General features: G+C 38.5%; 1 protein-coding gene across 4 annotated transcripts in view; it reads right to left on the bottom strand.

The window, feature by feature from the left end:
- CFAP69 (cilia and flagella associated protein 69) overlaps positions 1-22,196 on the bottom strand; it is a 48,685-nt gene that overhangs the window by 12,670 nt on the left and 13,819 nt on the right. For all 4 annotated transcript variants that reach the window (XM_038393520.1, XM_043509352.1, XM_038393522.2 and 1 more), the window contains 14 exons: positions 21,480-21,603; positions 18,258-18,306; positions 18,026-18,147; positions 16,600-16,816; positions 14,466-14,630; positions 12,090-12,208; positions 11,526-11,644; positions 9,480-9,561; positions 8,652-8,844; positions 7,681-7,818; positions 6,249-6,325; positions 5,605-5,802; positions 3,410-3,496; positions 1,598-1,702 (listed from right to left, as the gene is read on the bottom strand). In XM_038393520.1, coding sequence (XP_038249448.1) covers positions 1,598-1,702; positions 3,410-3,496; positions 5,605-5,802; positions 6,249-6,325; positions 7,681-7,818; positions 8,652-8,844; positions 9,480-9,561; positions 11,526-11,644; positions 12,090-12,208; positions 14,466-14,630; positions 16,600-16,816; positions 18,026-18,147; positions 18,258-18,306; positions 21,480-21,603 — 1,795 coding nt within the window. The remainder of the gene's footprint in view (positions 1-1,597; positions 1,703-3,409; positions 3,497-5,604; positions 5,803-6,248; positions 6,326-7,680; positions 7,819-8,651; positions 8,845-9,479; positions 9,562-11,525; positions 11,645-12,089; positions 12,209-14,465; positions 14,631-16,599; positions 16,817-18,025; positions 18,148-18,257; positions 18,307-21,479; positions 21,604-22,196) is intronic.

A 22,196-nucleotide genomic window follows, 5' to 3' on the forward strand; every position in this document is an offset into this window, starting at 1 on the left:
AGACCACATTCTGCCTATAGGTAGGCCCTGAGTTTTTGGATGTCCTTCACTTCAAATCCCTTCCTTCATAAGGGTTTGCAGTTTTTTCCCCCCCATCTCTCAGGTTATGAGGATTCATGGCAGGGAAAGTGACCCACCAATGAAGGTGCACTGCTGCAGAGCGTCTGGCAAAGACACTATGCCAACCAGAGAGAGATCTCCTGTCAGCATAAGAAAACCACTTCCGCAAGAGGCAGTAGCTATGTTGGTGGGAGAAGCTCTCCTGACAACATACCACCGCCCACACCGGCACTTAGGTCAGTGTAACTTACGTCGCTTATTCACACCACTGATGTAAGTTATCCTGACATAGAAGGTGTGTGGATTACATACACACTAGCACTTGAGTGTGGTGTTCTGTCCCATCTAGTAGGATCAAGACCATTTAAAGAGATAAAATGAGTCTGCTCTTCAGCCTTAGCTACCAGCCAGTTGGTTTTGAGCTCATGCAGTAGAAGCTCATGAACTAAGCTCCAGAGATCCCTGGTTCTATTCTGCTTGCCAACGACTGGGGTCTGTCGGCGTTACATGTACAAGCCCTTTGTTTTCCAAGCCTGGGGAGTTCTTTTCAGTTTCAAGTTGTTTCAGTGTTTTCCCATTTCCCAATGTCTTTTTTCTAACTGGACAATGGATGGGTAGTTGAAGTTAGTTTTGTGTAAAATAACTGGCTTGACAGGAGCTGCCATCCCCTCCCCCTTGCTACAAGTACTTGAAATTGTAGTACGGGACATGAACATACTATTGTATATACATCAATACAAAGATTCATAATCACAGTTTGCATACATATCTCAATGACCATCAAGTTCAGAACATTGCAAGCATTCATAAGAGATTTTACTTGGCAGATTTTTATGCACAATAACATTGTATACAATCAGTTGATTCAAGTACTTATTCTTTGGAGTTCAAAACCCTTGTTCTCCCCTGGGGGTGTCTGGACCCTGACTGACTGTCACACTCTTTTTAGGAGATTGACCCCTAAATGGTCTTACATGCCTAAATTTCTTTACAGTAGCTTCAGATTAGAGCCTCTCTGACCAATTTCAATTCCTTGATGCCCGTGGATCTGTTACAGTGGTTGAAGTGGTGCTTACTAACTATGCTGTGCAGACATCTACCTAAAAAGACAAGACTAACATCCATCAAGAGTGCTTTCAGTACTCTTTCGTGGTCTTTGCAGGCTCAAGGAGTAAAAGCCACACTGCTGGAAAAAGGCCTTTGTGATAAAAACCCTTTTCTGAAGCATCAAAGGCATCAAAACATGTACATTCATAATAGACATCTTTCTGCTAAAAAAGGCACAGTGCTTTAACCTCATATGCTTGGGTCTGGTCATCAAGGACATTTCTTAAAGCAACTTGGGAAAAAGAGGGGATTGAACAAAAGATAGAATAGACTGAGATCAACTCATTTCTGGAATGGACAGGGAGCCTAACATTAAAACAAACAAAAAAAAAAAACAATCAATAACTAACTCTGGAGCCTAAACGACACTATTTTATTTCCTTTAGCTTGTTATTGTGAGTTAAGCTGAATGCCTGGAAACTTTACTTACTGTCGTATTCAGGCCTTTAATTTCAGTTGAGTGGAGTGTTGCGTTTTGTGGTCTTGACTTTGATCTAGACGCTTCTATAGATTTTTCCTGAAGTCTTTTTGCTTTCTAAATATATTTAACAAAGAAAGAGTTATTTTTATGAGAATCAGCACTGCACTACGTGCAACCAGACAGAGAATGGTGTAATTAGTACTATAAAATAAAACATGAAGGGTCATTTCCATTTACTTTTAACAAAAGTATGAATAATGGGAATATAAAGTTTGTAATATGAATTGATTCATCAAAATGTGTTGGAAAACAAAACAATTTGGTATTGCAGCCAGAAGATAAGGGGAAAAAAAAAAAAAAAAAAAAAAAAGACAGAACAGAGTAAGGTGTAGCCATTAGTACTCTGTTTTGGGTGTGTGATCTAGTAGTCAAAATAGGGAGTGGGAGTCAAGAATCTGGGCCTTTATTTATAGCTCAGGCACTCAACCTCTGCTCTTGGACAAGTCCTTTATCTCTCTATACCTCAGTTTCCACATCTTTGAAAGGGAATTGATACTACAGACTATCTCAGAGGTAGGGTATTGTAAAAAAGTTAAGCATTAATAGAGGCTGAGAAAAGGGTCAGACGGGATATGACAGACCTATAATTAGTAGCTGAGGGGCAGAAGAGGCAGGAAGCTCATGAGAGCTGTGGTGTCCCAGGCTGCTCAATATCTTCCCAACATGCACGTTTTTCTTTTGTGTTTTGGATTTGCATGGTGGGCTGACGTTCCCCAGAACAGGGTGGCTTGCTGCAGAGCCAATATCTGACTGAACTAGATAATGAGCCTGGAGGTTTTTTTTTAAAAAAAGGAAGAAATCTCTCTATAGTCAACTTTTATTCTTCACTTAGTTTCAGTTCATGACTGCAGGTTACACCTTGCCACACAGATCACAGCCTAGATCTCTGCTACATGCCTGTACTCCGTACTCTTATACCAAGACCAGTTTTTTCCTCAGGTGTCTCTTTTCAAGAATGAACAGTTTTGGCTACAGACACATTTCATTGTCAATAATTTCCTTCAGTCCCCAAATTAGTCTGGTTATCTTACTCTGGATTCTACCCTGGATGTCCTTTTTGAAATGTACATGCAAATATTGTACACAATAATCAGATATCAGAACAGATTAGCAAGCCTCAGGTTATCTTCAGATATTTGCTGTGGGAAAAACCAAGGGAGGGATTAAGAAAAAAAGAAAAAAAAGAAAACGATTGCCAAATTTGCAGTTTCAGCCTCTCTTTTTGGTATCTGCTTTTGCATAAGAGCATGATTGTATTTGCAGAGAGAGAGTGCTCATCCCCACATTGTGACTGGAAATTGAGGAGCAGCCGGGTTACTAGTTGCCAAGAAGCCTTTATCTTCAGTAAAGAACAGCATTTCTGTTATGTTTTATGAATAAAAATAATACCCCCCAGCTCTTATATACTTATTAGATCGCAAAAAGTTCATAATCTTTAAATGTATTCATCTTCACTACACCCATAGGGATGTATTATCCTCATTTTACAGGTGGGGAATTCAGGCACAGACAGAATAAGTGACTTGCCCATGGCCACACAATAAATCTGTGGTGGAGCAGAAAACCAAACCTGAGTCTCTCAAGTACTAGGGAAGTGTACTAACCACCGAGCCTTACTTACTATCAGAGCATTACTGAGTCAGGTTTCAGTCCAGCTGTAATTTCTATAGTAATATCCTTGTACTCAATACTGAATAAAACTGCTTGGAATTGTTCAATGATACAACATTGCTAATACAAATTTCCCCAAACACTTCTTACCTTTAAAGCCTCATAATTTGATGTCCGAGTTAAGAAATCTTCCCAGGATTTATTTACCATTTCTCTCTGTTTATGGATAGCTTGAATCTACAAGGTGTCAAGAGATTTGAGGAGATGTAATACACACTATTTCCATTAACTGTATTGAATTCCTTGCTCCTGACGCTTGTACAATGCTTCCATCTATTTACCCTGATTTTGTGGCCTCCTCTCTGGCTTTTCTTAATGTAGCACTTTTCCTTTGCCTAGAAGGATGACCGGGATCAGTGCTTCTCTAGTACTGACTAGAGGAGACTGCTAGAGAACGTTGTGCTTTTCTCACTCCCTAATAAAGACAAGGCACATCATCTCTGTTGCAAACCAAATCTTCACTGACCCTTAAGATGAAGGGTCCACAGCAAACAGTACTGACAACTCTGTGATTGAGAAAGGAGAAATCCTTCAACCCTACCAACTTTAAAGTTGCATGGAAGAGAGAACCGAGATGCAATCAGTTGTGGTGGGAAGAAACAGATAAGAAAGAGGGGGAATTACAATTATGAGACAAATAGAAAGACCTGGAGAGGGGAAAAAAGAAAGATGCCGTATGCCTTCCTAGTGGAAAGGAAGGCCTCAACTGGAGTATTGTGTCCAGTTCTGGACGCCACAATTCAGGAAAGATGTGGACAAATTGGAGAAAGCCCAGAGAAAAGAGCGACAAAAACGATTCAAGGTCTAGAAAACATGACCTATGAGGAAAGATTGAAAAAACTGGGTTTGTTTAGTCTGGAGAAGAGAAGACTGAGGCAGGACATAACAGTTTTCAAGTACATAAAAGGTTGTTACAAGGAGGAGGGAGAAAAATTTCTCTTAACCTCTGAGGATAGGACAAGAAGCAATGGGCTTATATTGCAGCAAGGGCGGTTTAGGTTGGACATTAGGAAAAACTTCCTGTCAGGGTGGTTAAGCACTGGAATAAATTGCCTAGGGAGGTTGTGGAAATCTCCATCATTGGGGATTTTTAAGAGCAGGTTAGACAAACACCTGTCAGGGATGGTCTAGATAATACTTAGTCCTGCCTTGAGTGCAGGGGACTGGACTAGATGACCTCTCGAGGTCCTTTCCAGTTCTATGATCTGAAAAAATTCATTTTCATTTTCAGGCCTTTTGACAGAAGCAAGCAAAAGATTCTCAAAATAGGAAGAGGTAAGGTAGTACTGGTGCCTCTTATAAGCTTTAGCCCAGTGAGTAGCACATTCACCTGGGGGGTGGGAGACCTGGGTTCAGTTCCCACCTATGCCTGATGGGAGAAAGGCTCTGAACCCAGGTCTCCCATATCTCAAATGAGTGCCCTAGCCACAATGCTAAAGCTGATAAAGAGAAGCACAACCTCCATCTTTAGCTCCTCCAGCCATTTTGTGAATCCTTTGCTTGCTTTTGTGAAAATGCATGAAAGTCTAAACTAAATTTTTTAGGTTGAACTGAAATGTTTTGTTTTGACATTACTGAAACATTTTGACTTGAAGTTTTTTGTTTCAGTAATGTCAAACCATTTCAATTCATTTTGGTGTGAAATGTTTTTGGACTTTTCAATGCACTGAAAATTTTCAAAAATGTTATTTTTATAGTTTGCCCCAAGAAGAATTCTCTTCCCTCTCCCCCATGTTTCCAAAACTGACAGTGAATCAAAAAAAAAATCCATTATTCATCCCGCTCTACGTTAAACCGTATTGGAACCAGTTTTACCACTAATCACGTTTCAACTCAATTTTGGAAAACTGTACCCCTTCAATTGTAAATACAGCCCTTAGAGTTTCATTATGAGAAAGATCTATTTGTAATGATTGCTTTACAGTTATTATAACCTTGCCCTTCCCTCTTTTGCAAAAGACGAGAGAGACAGACCTAACAAATATAGTAGTATGATTACTATTTTGATTCTACCAGTGGTGATACATTGCACAGTTGTTTCTTTCATATTGAAGAGTTCATATTGCTAATTAAAGATTGACAAAATTATAATACTTGAGAAATAAAATTAAGTTTTTAAAAATTTCACTTTAACTGCTTATGAAATCTGAAGAGAATACCTTAATACAAATATGGTACGACTTTGAACTCTGTTAAACAAGATAATCTTGCTAATATAAGTAGTCAGCAAAATACTTTATACTGAAGTAAATGGGCTTTTCTTGAATAAATAGTTCAAGTCTTACCTTGGAGTAAACCTTTTTTTCCTCCTGGAATTCTTGGTGCTGTTGACTTTCAAGCATTTCAGTCTGGAGGGTGACAACCATCTTTCCAACATTTTCTGATGCCTCTGAAATAACTTTCAAGGCTTCCACATCAGGAGTGACTGGTCTGAACGTTTCTTCTTTTAGTTCTGCACATATTTCACTCCAGACTTCTCCAACCTTTGTGTTAAACAGACAGACTATTTTTTAAAAAGGCTGATGTTTATTTCTGAACGTTCCAGTGATTCAAAATACAAAATCGACATATCCTCTCCCGCTCTCCTTTTTGTTAAGTTTTATTCTCCAGAATGCTTACAGAGTGCTTGTCTTCAGAGAGTTAAGAGTTGAACCAGGGTGTGAATCTGCAGTCACACCATCTTTTGTGGTACAAAACTGCCTTATTAGGGGGCCATAACAAGTTGCATAATGTGTGTGTGCACAGGCATGCACGGGTGCTCAAGAAGAATAAGACAGAAAAAACTTTTGAGGGTTGTGTGTTAAATCTGATTTTTAACTTGCATATATATTGCAATAATCAAGGGGTTCTTTAGCTGTAATACATTTTTATTTTTCTTGTATTTTGTTTGTGCGCGCAAAAGTAGTAACGTTTAAAAAAAAATACTCACTTTAAAGTCAAGATATCGACGTATGACAGCGAGTGTGACAAAATCCTTAGCAGACAAACCAGGCAAATTTTCAAAACCTAAAAAAGTATTGTTAATTATTATTTAGATATGAATGACATCATATATTTGTCTTAAATTATAAGACAATACACCTCGGCACGCAGTAAGTGTGACAAAATGTTATCAAATGCAGAAGTGTTGTCACAAATGTGTATAGTATCTTCACCAAACACTCTTCAATCCTGTCAGTTACTTGTGCTGGCTTCTGGTGATAAGATAGCCACTTCCCTATAACTAAATTGTTCCGTTTTAATGCTTTACTTCTGGGTGTCCACACAAAGTTCGTATCACCTGTATTGCCATGGCTGTGTTATGTCTCTGCTATTCTTGTGTTGCAAGGAAATGTTCCTCTATTTAAGTCAGATTCCGTAAGGGACAGACTTAGCTAACTCCTTCCTTATTGAGAAGCATGATACTGTGGCTCCAGTAAAAAGTGATGAATCATGAAGGAGCAGAGCTGTTCAGCAGAAGAGTCATACTACAGGGATTTTGGTGCTTTCTTTCAGGGATTTATACTGAGAGCCTCTTCTAACTCCTGAACTCAGCCTTGCAAACAGAAAGACTCCAGTATTTTATAAAATGTTACTAAGAAGAAATGTAAACAGAGAGGTGGAGGCAAGGTCCAACTACTAAGACTTTGAATTCTCACTTTTGTGCATGTTGAAATTTCAATAATAGTATCCAATTTACATAATTTTGAATTGTTCAGCTATTATATTTGCCCAAATCTCATTATAAATTTCACATTCACAAAATACTGATAGCCCAACATTGTAGTATATATTTATTAGAGTATGTTTTACATCATTTTACAGGTTTAAAGTATTTTGTGACATGTAGCATGGCATGAAAGGAAAAGCCTTAACAGATTTTTGGATCTGCCATATCACAGACCACAAAACAGTATATAACATGGCTTCACTGAGTGGTATGCCACACACAGTTTTAAATGCTGTAAAAGCTTTCCAATTTTGTATAATCCATTTCCATGCTATTTGTTTCTCACATCTGGTATTCTGAACTACATAAGCAATATGGAGTTATGTGTGAATCATAGATACGTAGAGATGGAAGGGACCTTGAGAAGTCATCAAGTCCAACCCCCTGCATTGTGGCAGTACCAAGTAAAGCTAGACCATCCCTGACATGTGTTTGTCCAACTTGTTTTTAAAAGCTTCCAACGATGGGGATTCCACAATGTACCTTAGAAGTCTATTCCAGAACTTATCTACCCTTACAGTTAGAAAGTTTTTCCTGATATCTAACCTGAATGTAGGTCAAACATGTATAGCAATGGCTATGTTGTGCTGCTGGTGAAGAAATACAGATTAATGATAAATTTGAAAATTGGGATGCAATGTGTACTCCTTACCTAGCTTGCATAATACAGAATAAATTTTTGCCCTCATGTTTTCAGACACTTCCATGATAGCAATGCTGGGGCAGTTGGCACACATTGGGATCACTCCTTGTTGTTCTTGGAAGCTGCCAATTAAAGGTTTCTTTGCATCTAATAATTTCGTAACACACACACACACACACACACACACACACACACACACACACACACACACACACACACACACACACACAAAGTTAACAAGTGTCAGGTTACACATGATTAAACTTCTATTTTTTTTAAAAATAGGTTATATGGTTTAGGTTATATGTTAGTCAACCACTATATACTGATATATTTCACTATTTATCCTTGGTCACCTCCAAAACTGGGGTAGTCATCTCATTTAGTGTATACCCACACAAACCTGGAATAGCTCCATTGATTTGGTGTGAGATAGGGCAGAATTTGGGCCAGGAAATGCTGATTAATACTGATAACTTCTTGTGACAATAAAAAACAAAACAAAACAAAAAAACAAAACAAAACAAAAAAAAACTTTCCCTTTCTTGCTATTTCACATATTGTATCCATACAAGTTATATGCAGGAAGCTCTCAGCATTAGAGTAAAACCACTTTCACGTAAACTTTGAAATATGACATAGAACTCTCCTTAAGGACACGGCTGATATACAACTGCAGAATGAAGCTGTTCAGCTGTCAATCATTAAAAAGGAATGGACAGTTGAGGATATTAGGGATAGTTCTCTTGCCAGGTAATGAAGCAAATGCCACCTAGTGGCAAACCTGTATAACAAAATTAAAAAACCTCCACCTTTATATGTAGGCATTTTGAGGTTGGTCAGATGAAGACACGCTGACATAGGAATGAGATTCACTATAATTTATTTACATTTGAAGGACTCTTATTAGAAGAATAATTTATTTTCTACTTTATTCAGTGAAACTGCATATAGATGGTTTAAAGTCTGCTAACCCTTACCAACAATTCTTCCATGTTGATCATGTTCGACTCCCAGCTCCAACTCCTCTTGTTTCCACAAATGTATTAAAAGGCTAGCTGCAGTCTGATCTTTTTTCCCTCGCCAGGTGTTGATGTGAGAAGCAGTTTTAGAATTGTCACAAAATTCAATCAATATTCCAAGAATTAGGTTGCATATGTTCTTTTGTTTTAACTTTGTAAAGGACCAGGGAAAAGAGTGGAAAGTAGTTTAGAACACAAATTCCATCTTCATAGCCAAAACAGAGAAATCCTATGGACCAAACTGTTCAAAACTGGTCACCAAAATTACTTTCAAAAAACTTCCATACGAACTTGTATGTGGAAGGCCCACAAGCTTTGTGTGAGTACCTTAGGTTGCCAGTAGTAAAATGCTGGCCATGTGTCTATAAAGTACCTTTTAAGTCCATAATTCATCAAGGCACTTAAAGACATGCTTAAGTTTATCCCTATTGATTTCAATGAGACTTAAGCATGTGCTTAAATGCTCTCCTGAATCAGTGAATAGCCTATAAATAGAAGAATCCATTAAAATATAAATTTGAGTGAAATTAACACCAACAAATAATTTTTAAAAAACAAAGATAAAATGAGAAACGTGTATGATATATGCATGTGCCCTGGAGTGTAGGTACTTACATTGAGTGAATTAATTGCTCTGGGTTTCACATTATATTGTATACCGATATGATACTCTCAGCAGGAGCAATAACAAAAAAGGAAAACTTGCTATTTTTCTATGCTTTAGTACTAGTGTTATTCTCTAATAAATAATATAATAATAATAATAATAATAATAATAATACCTACTGCCAACAAATCCAGAAGGAGAAAAATGCCCTCTTTTCTGAGAAAATAATCCTCTGTGATGTAACATCCCATGACACAGCACCTTAAATAGAAATAATTTCCATGTTAGAAATAAACACCTTTCACACTATACAACATCCTAGCAAACATGCAGATAATTTACTTTAATGTGTTGCATAAAAATATTATTAGATATAACATAGGATGTTTACTGGGAAACAGAAAGGTGGTACAGTATCCATCACTTTATCACTGCATTTAAATATATTAACTCTGCATTGCTTGTAACAGAAGAAAATAAATATACTTGCTAAAAATTGATTGAAGAAGCCACTAGTTTTAAGTATGTTACAAAAAAAAAAAATTCTGAAAAGGTTTGTTTCAGCCGTTGTAGGTTAGAGCAACCTCATTTGGGCCCCAGCCACCTCAGGACCTGGGGAGACTAAAGGCTTGTCTACATTGGCAAGTTTCTGCGTGGTAAAGCAGCTTTCTGCATTCAAACTACAGACGTGCACACACTGCCAAGCCACATTGTATGCAGAAATGCCTCAGTTGCAGTGCTGCAGAAAAAACACCTCAACGAGAATCGTAAGCTATTTGCGCAGAGGCTCCAGCGCGCTATTGCCAATGTAGACTAATGATTGCTTTCTGTGCTGTAATTGGCCTCCAGAGCTTTCCCATAATGCCTCAAGTGACCACTCTGCTCATTGTTTTGAACTCAGCTGCCCTGGAGACATGCGCCCCTCCCCTTTCAAAGCACTGTTTCTGACAGCCGTTGCGTGCTGTGCTGATCTGCTCCGTGACATAAAGCAAACCATTAATGTGGAATGCTTGTGCTGTTAAACACAGAGGCAGAGGTGTGTGTGTGTGTGTGTGTGTTGTGTGACTGAGACAGAGATTACTGTGCAGAGAGCCCAGGGAGGGGGGCGGGGGCTGATGTCGGGGTTTCTCCCTCCCCCTGCCTCAGGACTGGTAAATTCAGACAGCAGCAGAAAGCAACAAGACTGCATGCTGACACACTCTGTTCCCAAAACACACTGTCTCTCTCTCTCCTCCTCCATACACACTCACACACACACACACACACACACACACACACACACACACACACTTACACTTCCATCCCCCTACTTCAGTTGAAAAGCAGCTGGCGATGTAGTAGGATGCCCATGGGATTGGGAAACTTGTATCATGTGACACTGTGCCTGCCCCATGAGGCACTGCAAACCTTCCTAAAGCACCCTGCGGCCAGTTGCACAGTGGAATAGCTACCACAATGCACTGTTGTCTTTGCCATTGTAAGACTGCTAATGTGGATGCGCTCCAGCATCACAAAGAGCATAGTGTGGACATGCAGCAGCGGTTTAATTCCAGCCTTTTAATAAAAGTGGTACAAGTTGTGCAGAAATTTGCCAGTGTAGACATACCCTTAGAGCCACTTCTACTTCCTCAAGTTCATGGTCAGCATCATCTGAAGATCGAAACCAGTGCCTAAAGGACTTCTTTGCATATCATTGATGCAATCTTCATTCAGTACAGCTCAAAGCTACCTTTCTACTACCTCAATCCTGGTTGCCTAGGAGCAGAAACAGCTCACAGTACAAGATATTCTACTCGTACCCAGTAGGTGTGGCAACTGAGGATGAGTTCACAAGGTGCTCCACTTCCCACCTTTGGCATGGCCCTTCCTTACTCCCAACAGGATACCTGTGTCAAGAGTGGGAGGAGGAAGTGGGTGGCCTAAAGCCAAGCATTGCTTGTGCAATTCAAGAATTTTCCTGGCACAGGAGAAATCTTCAGCTGCTCTTTTAGGGCATCTTTCTGTCTGCTATGGGTGAAATTAGGACCAAGGATTGAGCCTCAGATCTAGTACGAATTGTGTACAAAAATATTTTTATGATGATTTAGTCAAATAGCATAATGAACACTTAAGCACCTTAAATTAGAGAAAGGTCTTCATGTCTAGAGAAGAGTAACAACTGTACAAACATAAAATACAAGACTTCCTTTTAACAATTACTGTTATTAAAATAGTTCCACACTTACCACAAACTGTCTAATGTGCTAAAAAGGAGTCGATTATGACCTAATCCACTATATAACTTATTTGGATCCATCTTCATGAATGGAATAAGTATATCCACTCCTTCACAGCCAAACAGTTCCTGTTAAACATTAATCAAAGCTGTATTTTTCCTAAATACACACAAAATCTCAAACAAACAAAAACTAAATCATGTCCTTGTATCTGTATTAGTCCTTCTGCATGAACTAGAGGAGAATTTTTTCCTTATACTGACAGTGCTAAAATAGATTTTCAGTTTTTGATTCTAAAAGTCCTTCTTATCTCATTATTTCTTCACCCCAACAAACATATTTTCATCCCTTTATTTAGATGATGCAAAATGGTAATGACAGGGTTCTGTCAACTGCTCAAAAGGACTATGAGTAAGATGATGGAAGTAAAATGCAACATCACTGAAACTAGTTGTCAGAGAGCCTTTTATTCATGAGTGGTGAACTACAAATGAGTTATCTTTGAAGAAAATGGTAGTGTAATTTAAATAAAAATGTATTTCAACTTCTCACAGAATAATGCAGTAGGATTACCTTTCTATGAAGATCATTTTCACAGAGAGTAGACAAGATAAGTAATATATCAGTTTGAATTTCCAGTACAATGGCATCTTCTTTTTCTTTAGATTTGTTTGCTATGTGCTTTAATATATCTGGAATGACAGACAAATTAAAAACACGAGTGTCCTGTTTTACACAGAAAAGCTCATTATATCCAGTTACTACCTTTGCTGATATTTTTAAAATAAAATTTTCCAATGCAAGTACTCTATTGTCTAACACAATCTACCTGTGCTATACAATATTTATCTACTGAGCTTCACAAAATCTCACAACCTGTAGTATACCTGAATGAAAATTAGTTGCTAACAATGAAAATTAAGGATTAGATTGTGTAACCTTTACCCCCCTGGACTAAAGCCAGTGGAACTATAGGCTTGTCCACACAGCAAACTACTAAGCTGAAAACCAGGTGTGACTCTACAGTACACCAGCTTGCTGTGCACTAACTTGCCATGTGGATACAGAGTAGTGAAAGTCCCCAGAGTACGGCTTAGTGTACAGAGAGCAGAATACTAAGCAGCACTCCAGGACTATCACGGTGCTGTAGTAATATCCATATAACCAGTTAGCGAGCAGCAAGCTGGTGTGCTTTAGATTCACATCCTGGCTTGCCACAAGATAACTCACCAAGTAGAGAAGCCCACTTAAGTACCCTCCCAGGATAAATTAAAGCTCCACAATTTGATATCCAAAATAAGGGGTGAAATCCTGGCTCCACTGCAATCAATGGTGTTTTTCCATTGACTTCAGTGGGACCAGATTTTCGTCCAAGGACATTAAACCCTTTATTTCTCTCCAAAAATAGAATTTCTATTATAAGTCATTCTCTATCTTCCACATCATGCCATCATTAGATTCCTCCAATTTTGGTTCTGTTGCACTCCTGGAAGTTTTATTTAAAAAGCAAAACAAAATAAAAATAACTTTGTAAACAATTCCTGACTTCACAATTGACACAAATTAAAATAAATAGTACATTATAGTAGGTATGCTATATTGGACTAAGAAGTGGTCTGAGGTGCAGAGTGAGACAGAACCAGAGAAGCTTTACTCTGCATTTCTCTCCCTTATTCTCAGGGCACAACATTTAACAGATAAAAGACTTATGTGTAGGCACTGATTCTGCGTTTATACAAAGGCCCCTTTACACCACTCTGGCAGCAAAAGTGAGCGCCAGTTACATTTCTGCTCATTTTAAGGTCCCTTTTCTCTGTCAGAGTGCTTTAAAATGGTCTTAGTGTAAATGAGTATTAGGGTCACAGTTTCTGACCCTGCTCCTATCCAAGTCAACAGGAGTTCTGCCATTGATTTCAGCAGGCAAGGATCAGGGCCATAATTATGCATGTAAATTATATGGGAGTTCAGAGAATACAAAACAGTAATGGGATCCACAACCTTTCACTCCTAAACTCTGAAGTGCTTTGAGATTTACTGACAAACAGTGCTCTATGACAACAAGATATTATTATTAAGTCATGGATTCAGATCAGTTCAGTCAATTCTGGTAAAAAGTTATCATAGGATACTTTTTCAGTGACCAATGAGTCTGCTACCCTTGTGAGTACTCTTAGCAAAAAAAAGGATAAAGAATGAATTAAGATGGATGCTAAACTATTCTCTCATTGCAATTCAGTGTAGATTCTCTCCACTCTTCAGAACATCTTTGTGTTATGTGTTTGTACAGTACCAAGCACAATGGGGCCCTGATTAATAATTGGGGTCCCTAGGTGCTACCATAATAATAATAATAATAATAATAAATAATAAGACAGCTTGCACTTTTCAAATTATATCCCTTGGCTTTACAGAAGTATTCTATTTTGTGGGTGTGTGTTGTAGTGTCACAACATTAAAATGAATTTTTACATTGTTTTCACTTTTGCCCCTATTAGTGCCCTCACATATTGAAATTTTTCAGCAGTCAGGGACATGTATTAAAAAGTAAAGCACAATAACATGGATGGATCTGGATATGTTTTACTGATCAAGAGACCATGCTTTGACAGAAATGTTTCATGAAAGAGATTACTGGTAATTCCTTTTTTAAGTGAAGAAAGGCAAGTATCTCAGATAAGAGTCAAAGCTGTTAATTGATGATGACCCTCAAGTGTTAATATCTATGAACTAATACCTGTACCACGTGGCACAATGTTGATTGTACATCAATATTAGAAATGTACAAAAAAGGAGCACATCTAATTTTATGTGATAGAAGGTAAAAATAGGAAATTAGAGAACATAACATTTCCAGTTTGTACACTTATGTGCAACATTTGAAACACACTATATTCAACAGAAGAATGCACTATATATTGGATAAATATCACAACATAAATTGTGCTTTACCCAACAGTTGGTTAATTGCTCCCTGATCACAAAGATCAAGGTTCACAGCTTCGTCACAAAGGGACACCACAGATCTCAGGACTCTCAGACTGTAGCGCATCTGTGCAAGTTTGTTGCCACGACCACCTGCACCATGGAAACAGTTACCTTGACTGAAGAAGGGATCTGTGGATAAATCAAAATAAACATCTGCTTTTGCAATTCAGTGTAGATTCAAAATAAAATTGTGCTTTCAGCTGCTATTTTGCAGATTTCAAATAAACCAAAACCAAAGTAACTAATCCCTTATTACAAAGGCTTTTTGTTTAAAAATAATTTTCTAATAAATCTTAAAATACTTAACTATACTTTTTATCATCATTACAAATGTGTTTTAAGGAGTATTTTTAATTATTTCAACAATTTAGTTAGCTCAGTAAGTTACTAACTAGTTTTTTTCAGTGGAATCCGTGTTCCAATAAGACAAGTAAAAGAACATAAGAACGGCCATACTGGGTCAAACCAAAGGTCCAGCTAGCCCAATATCCTGTCTTCTGATAGTAGCCAGAGCCAGGTTCCCAACAGGGAATGAACAGAACAGGTAATCAAGTGATCCATTCCCTGTCTCCCATTCCCAGCTTCTGGCAAACAGAGGTTAGGGACACCATCCCTGCCCATCCTGGCTAATAGCATTGATGGACCTATCCTCCATGAATTTATCTAGTTCTTTTTTGAACCCTGTTACAGTCTTGGCCTTCACAACATCCTCTGGCAAAGAGTTCCACAGGTTGACTGTGGGTTGTGTGAAGAAATACCTTCCTTTTGTTTGTTTTAAACCTGCTGCCCATTAATTTCGTCAGGTGGCCCCTAGTTCTTATGTTATGAAAAGGAGTAAATAACACTTCCTTATTTACTTTCTCCACACCAGTCATGATTTTATAGATCTCAATCAAACCCCCCCCTTAATAGTCTCTTTTCCAAGCTGAAAAATCCCAGTCTTATTAATTTCTCCTCATATGGAAGACGTTCCATACCCCTAATAATTTTTGTTGCCCTTTTCTGAACCTTTTCCAATTCCAATGTGTCTTTTTTGAAATGAGACCACCACATTTGCATGTGGTATCCAAGATGTGAGCGTACCATGGATTTATATAGAGACAATATGTAAGAGACTGCGGAAGACTGTGTTACGGGCTAGCCAGGGAACTTCCGCTTTCTCGAGCTGAGAGGTTCCTGTGAGACATAGATAGCTGCTTCGTTATTGTGGGATAGAGATAGTTCTTGAAGGACATAGCTGCTTTGCATGGCCCTTCACCAGACAGTAGAAAGCCCCCCTTTAAGAAGCACCTAACTTTATATTCATGAGCTGTTTTTGTGTAATGCTTATTAACGCGGACCGTCTGCCCCTCCGTCGGCCTCTGTCCCAGGCAGAGCTCCGGTGTGCTGGGTTCCCCGCCTCCGTGACTGCAATGCTTGGAGTCCCCGTTGTGGGTGGGTCACTAACCTTCAATAAAGCCAATAACTCATAGCTGCGTGTAAGCCTGGTTTTTCTCAGAGTACTCCTGACAGGCCTGTGGTGCTTCGAGCACTTTGGCCCAGAACACAATATTATATTTTCTGTCTTATTATCTATCCCTTCCTTAATGATTCCCAACATTGTTTGCTTTTTTTGCCTCCCACTGCTTTTACTTTGATGTTTAGCCACAGTGGCAGTTTTTTGGTTCTCTTACTGTGTTTTTTAATCTGGGGTATACATTTAAGTAGAGCCTCTATTATGGTATCTTTAAAAAGAGGGAAAATTGAGATTACCAGATTAAAGTGAATATTTATCTATACCATAAAATACTCAGATTAAGTTTACTCATTTCTGTGCAGGAAACACTCAAAACTGGAATAAAAAAGAGTAACGTGGGCCAGCTATGAGGTGCATTGGATGAGCTGTTGTGTAGAAAACTGTAGAGCATCTTTCTTCAGTACGAGAGTTTATTCCTATTTATTTAAGTTTTTCAAAAACTGATGAGAAAACTGATATAGTTGCTGTAGGAACTATATTTGAAAGTTGTATTCCATGTTCATCAGTTTTTCTGTTTAATAGTTGTGTTGTATTTTCAGGGCCATGATATATAATTAAGATGGATGTCTCAAGTCAACTCACCTTGGCCCACGCACCATTCTAGAAACATAAGGAGACGAGTATTCCCTTGACAGGTCATATAGTCATCCACTAACAATGGAGCCACTGAAGCTAATGTAGCAATTGCATGAAGCTGTAATTCTTCATATTGGGCTGCAGACCAGTCATGTACACCAGGCTTTTCATTTGGTTTTACATAATGAAACAAAGCCAGCACCACTTTACCCTCATTTAGCAGCTGCAGATTCAAAAGATAAATAGGATACAGATATAGCTTAATGATGTCACATGAAAATATGAAAAAAAAAATCTAAGACTCAGTCAACTAATTTTTAAAATAGTTTTTAACTCAACTGTTTACAATTTCCTCCTTAAGGCTTTTAAAATGTATCCTTCAGTGTTTAGGCAACGCACAGACTCTCTCTGTGCATGATAAATGGTCACTTTATCACTGGAATCAATGGTCAGTGTGGATCAAGGCCTCAACGAGTTGGTTCTAATTCAGTGATTAACATCACACTGTTTTTTGTTTTGTTTTTTAAATTAGCCTCTCGGATAAAGCTGTTGGGCCGCATCCTCATCTGGTATAAATCATCATGGGGCAGGGACCTCTTTTTGGTCTTTGTTTGTATAGCCCCTATAGCAAAAAGGAATCCCACTTATGGACCAGGACCTAAAGCTGCTACAATAATATAACCAATAATAATAATTATAAAATTGAAGTCATTATGGAGGGGAGGAGGATCTGCATCACAGGAGGCAAGTTTGATGGGGGTGTCAAGGATGTTTTGACTGTTGCGGGTGATGTTTGTGGTATGGTGTAATGCTGATATAAAAGGCTCAAAGACTGGTGTGTGGTGGGAGGACAGTCGCAACTAATGACAAGCTTGATGGATGGTAATTCTTAGCTACCATATGCACTCAGCTAGCCTCTCATCAGTTTCACTGACTCATTGCCCAGTGGCTCATTCAGGTTGTCAGAATCTGCAGAAATAGGGAGAAAATGCCCAGGACAGGACAGGTCTGTACTACGAAAATTACCCGTGGTTGGCAATGGGAGCAGGTACAGTGAAACTAGTGCTGAATATAGTTCAGTGAAGACAAATACTGTTCATATTCTGCACCAATTCAGTAAAACATGGTTTCTGAAACAGTGATGAACTTGGCTTGTCCTCGTCTACATCTGCATTTGAGTCATGTCCAGCTTTCGCTTTTCAGAATAGCGAATTTTTTTTTTTTTTTTAGTGTTGGACTAGATTTGCAAAACCTCTAAAAATAGACACCTTATATTGCAGTACAGCATCAGCACGAGGTCTGAAGCTAAGTACTGGTGTAAGATTATGAATTATTAACCTACAGATGAGCATATGGACATGGATAGTAAAGGATATTGCTATGATCAATATAACCCTCATTTATTTACACAACCAATTTGGGTACAACTTACCTGTACTGCACACAGATCTTTCGCTAAGACTGCAACCATGTTAAACAGCAATTTTTTCAGCTCAAAATCTTCATAATTGTAGGTAAGCTTAAGACCTCTTACCAAAGGATTGTGACTTTTAACTGGGAAGGAAATTATAGCCAAATTACAACTAAAGCTACACAAAAAATTCAAAATATGATAATTAGGAAAAAAGCACTTATATTTCACGTGCAATAAGACGACATCTTACCTTCATTAAACGTTGCTAATAGTATTAACTGCTTAGTAAATCCACTTTCCTAACAGACATACAAAATAAGATGTTTTAATTAAATCATACCTCATAAGTTTTACTATTTTCTTGACAACATTTCAAAATATCAGCTCTCATTTGTCAGTATATTCAGCATTTTACCAAATTAGTTGACAAGGTATTTGGTAATCTAAGGGTTCAATTAATCAAAATGTATACTTCATTCTGCACAAATGTATGCATATCTCTGGAACCCCCAAAAGATTGGCATTCATTGGTCCAATCTGGCACAGATGAAGACAACAGTCTCACAGTGTAGTTAGGGCTAAAATTTCAAAGCGGCTCACTTCATTTGTGAGCATATGATTTTGCCAATTTGAGTAATGTTTGTGCAATTCATTTGTACACACATACGTGCCTTTGTGCATGCAATTTGTGCATGTAAATATGCTTTTTACATTCAAATGATAAAATCTATAACTGATCACATGAAAATTGTATGCACGAGTGATGTGTGCTCAAATGGATGCCACATATTGAAAATTTGGCTGTTATGGTCCATGACAAAAAATGGATGTGAGCAAACTATAGCTGCCAGACAGCCAGTTGAGCAACAATACCTCCAGGACTGGACATAGTACAAAGAACTGACTAGACAAGCTAGGAGATACAACAGCTCTTCTCTTTCTTGATATATCTAGCAATTACTGGGCTCATATTGTGCTCAGTCCAATAGTCTCAAACTGCAAAAAGCACTTTTTGTCATCAGAAAAATACTGCAATGATGATTTATGGACCTCCTTACAAAAGAAAAAAAAAAAAAAAAAAAAAAAAAAGGACATGTGTCATACCATAGAGGGATGAAATATTTAACAGATTTCCAACTTGCTTCAATATTCATTGAACAACCACAAAACAGCGTTTTAATGAAAATAATTTGTTGGAATATTAACGTGCATATTTTTCCTCTAAATGTTAATTTGATAATAAACTAAGATGGAAATTGGTTAATAATTACCATGCTACCCTTTAAAAAAAAAAAAAAAAAAAAAAAAAAAAAAAAAGAGAGTTGCTGCTACTGGTAAACTCAGAAATGCTAACTTTAATTTTATTATGAGCCTTATTTTTACAGGAAGTTTGCAATTCATGTGTGGTAAGACATTCTTTTCAACTTTTGAAGTTTCAAATCGCTGGTCTGAGCAAAATGGCCATTTTTTGTTTAAATGACTGTTTCATGAAGTATTAGAGGCATTACTATTAGAAGTATTACTATTATTGCATTATGTTAAATGACAAACCAATCTACTGCTCATATAAGGTAATGTACTTGACAGCCCATCCCTTGAACTTTATGGATAATCTCCAAACACAAAGCGAAATAAATACACAGTGTCCAGTCTAAACTGAAAATTTTTCTTCCACCATGGAATATTAGGGTTGTCAACCCTCCTGGACTGGCCAGGAGTCTCCCAGAATTGGCCTTGATCTCCCAGTGGCTATTAAAAGCAATCTAGGAGATTTTAATATGCCGCTAAAAGTCCAGTCGGCAATGCAGTGGGGCTAAGGCAGGCTCCCTATCTGCCCTGGTTCTGTATTGCTCCTGGAAGTGACTGACATGACTGGCTCCTAGGTGCAGGGATGGCCGTGGGGTCTCTGCATGCTGCCCCGACCCCGAGTGCTGACTCTGCAGCTCCCATTGGCCGGGAACCATGGCCTATGGGAGCTGTGGGGGCAGTGCCTGCAGGCAGGGGCAGTGCACAGAACCGGCTGGCTGCCCCTGAGCTTAGGAGCCAGACACGCCAGTCACTTCCAGGAGCTTCCTGAGGTAAGCCGCCCAACCGGAGCCTGTGCCCCTCACCCCCTCATGCACCCCAACCCTCTGCCCCAGGCTCAGCCTGGAGACCCTTCCCACACTTCAAACCCCTCAGCCCAGCCCCCAAATCCCCCCTCCCACACCTCAACCCCCTGCCTCAGCCCGGTGAAAGTGAGTGAGGGTGGGGGAGAGCATGTGACGGAGGGAGGGGGGATGGAGTGAGCAGGGAGTGGAGCCTCAGAGAAGGGGCAGGGCTGGAGCATGGCCTCGGGGAAGGGGCTGAGCAAAGGTGTTTGGGTTTGTGTGATTAGACAGTTAGCAACCCTATAGAATGTACTTGTTTTCCAGAAGTAATTTACAGTTCTCATTTCCTTTTTCTTTCTCCGGAGACTTAATTTTGAGCTGATTTGTAGGTTGTCATAAAGTGCATGGTTTCTCAATTTTTGCACTTTTATGTGATGGAGAAAAAAGTTTGCTAAATATCTACTGTAGCTGTGATCACAAAGATTAATGCCTGGGCCCAGATCCTCAAAAATATTTATGCACCTAATTCCCATTCACATCAATGGCAGTTAGACACAAATACTTTTGAGGATCTGGGCTCTGAAAAATTCAGTCATAAAATAAGCTACTGTAAAAGTGTGATGGACATTCTAAAATGGTTACTGGGAAAACAGGAAGCGTCAATTAAATTCTATGATTCCATATTCCAAATTATAAGGGCGATCCAGCAAGTGTGTACTCAAGTGTGAAACTTAATGTGAAACTCTTATTCAAGCAAAGATGAATTCCATAAAAGGAGAACATGCCCGACCAGTCCCCTAACAACATCTAGCTGATTCATGTAATCAGAAATTTGTTTGACAAATTCTTAGAATTCTAAATAGTCATGACATAACTAAATCTAAATCTGTGAAACAGAGTCAAAGAATATTAGCTTATTTAAAACAAGGAACCATACAGCTCTCTCGTAAAAGCTATGAAATATTCCAGAAGATGTGGGTAATTAAGTAAACACACACTTTAGGCAACTTACTGTAATAATCTTATTCCTTAGATTTTTCAAACAATGAGTACAGTTTTAAACATAAGGCTTCCTGTAACAGGACCCTTCTGTTAAGGCTTGCAGTTATTTTTGTTTTGTTTTCTCACTATCAAATCATCTTTATGTTATTGGGCAGGAGCAAACAGCATTAAGAGTTTGAGTGTCTCTGAAGCAGAGAGAATTACAGAAAGAAACAGTCTTCCTAGAAGAAAAGTCCTAAATAGACAAGCATGAGAGAAAATAGAATTTAACAATACAGTAAATCCCAAGAAAGTGGTAATTTTGGACTATATCCAGTGCATTCAGAACAGGGTAGTTAATATGTTATCAGCCTTTAAGGCTCAAAAGTATGAATACTCACAATCATTGGTGCTCCAGGGTTTTCAGCTATGAGTGTGGCTATTACTAAGAGGTCGTTTCTCAGCTGGCGATCATAGTGACGGAAACCATGCATGAGTAAGTTCACAAACACTTCCTTCAAAGCACTTGGAAGAAAATGAAAGTCAGAGTTTTATATTCCTTTTCATATTCTATTTATGTGCAGCCCCAGAGTACATGAATCCCATTGCAAGTCAGACTTTTCAAAGTCTAGATTAGTGTGCAGTTGCAAGCACCACAACTTCCCAAGGTTTTTTCAAAATTGATATTTTATATGTACCACGGTGTATCTAATTTAAGCATCAACTGCTAAAATGGGCATAATTGGACACAAATCTTTGTTTTACAGGTGTTAAATTGAGTTTAAGGAAATGTCTATTTACTCAAGCATCTTACTGTCTGATTAAAATATTTCCTTTAAAAACAGAAGGGCAAATCCTCAGTGAAAGTCAACACAACTCCATTGACTAATGGAGTAATGTAGCTGAGGATCTGGTTCTCAGCCTTGTATTTTATAACATATCATTTACTACTAATTTTATAAAAGCGGCAGAGTCCGGTGGCACCTTATAGACAGACTAACAGACGTATTGGAGCATAAGCTTTCATGGGTGAATACCCACTTCGTCGGATGCATATAGTGGAAATTTCCAGAGGCAGGTATAAATATGCAAGCAAGAATCAGGCTAGGAATAACGAG

The sequence above is a fragment of the Dermochelys coriacea genome, chromosome 2 (genome assembly GCF_009764565.3).
Source record: "Dermochelys coriacea isolate rDerCor1 chromosome 2, rDerCor1.pri.v4, whole genome shotgun sequence".
NCBI classification, from domain to species: domain Eukaryota; kingdom Metazoa; phylum Chordata; order Testudines; family Dermochelyidae; genus Dermochelys; species Dermochelys coriacea.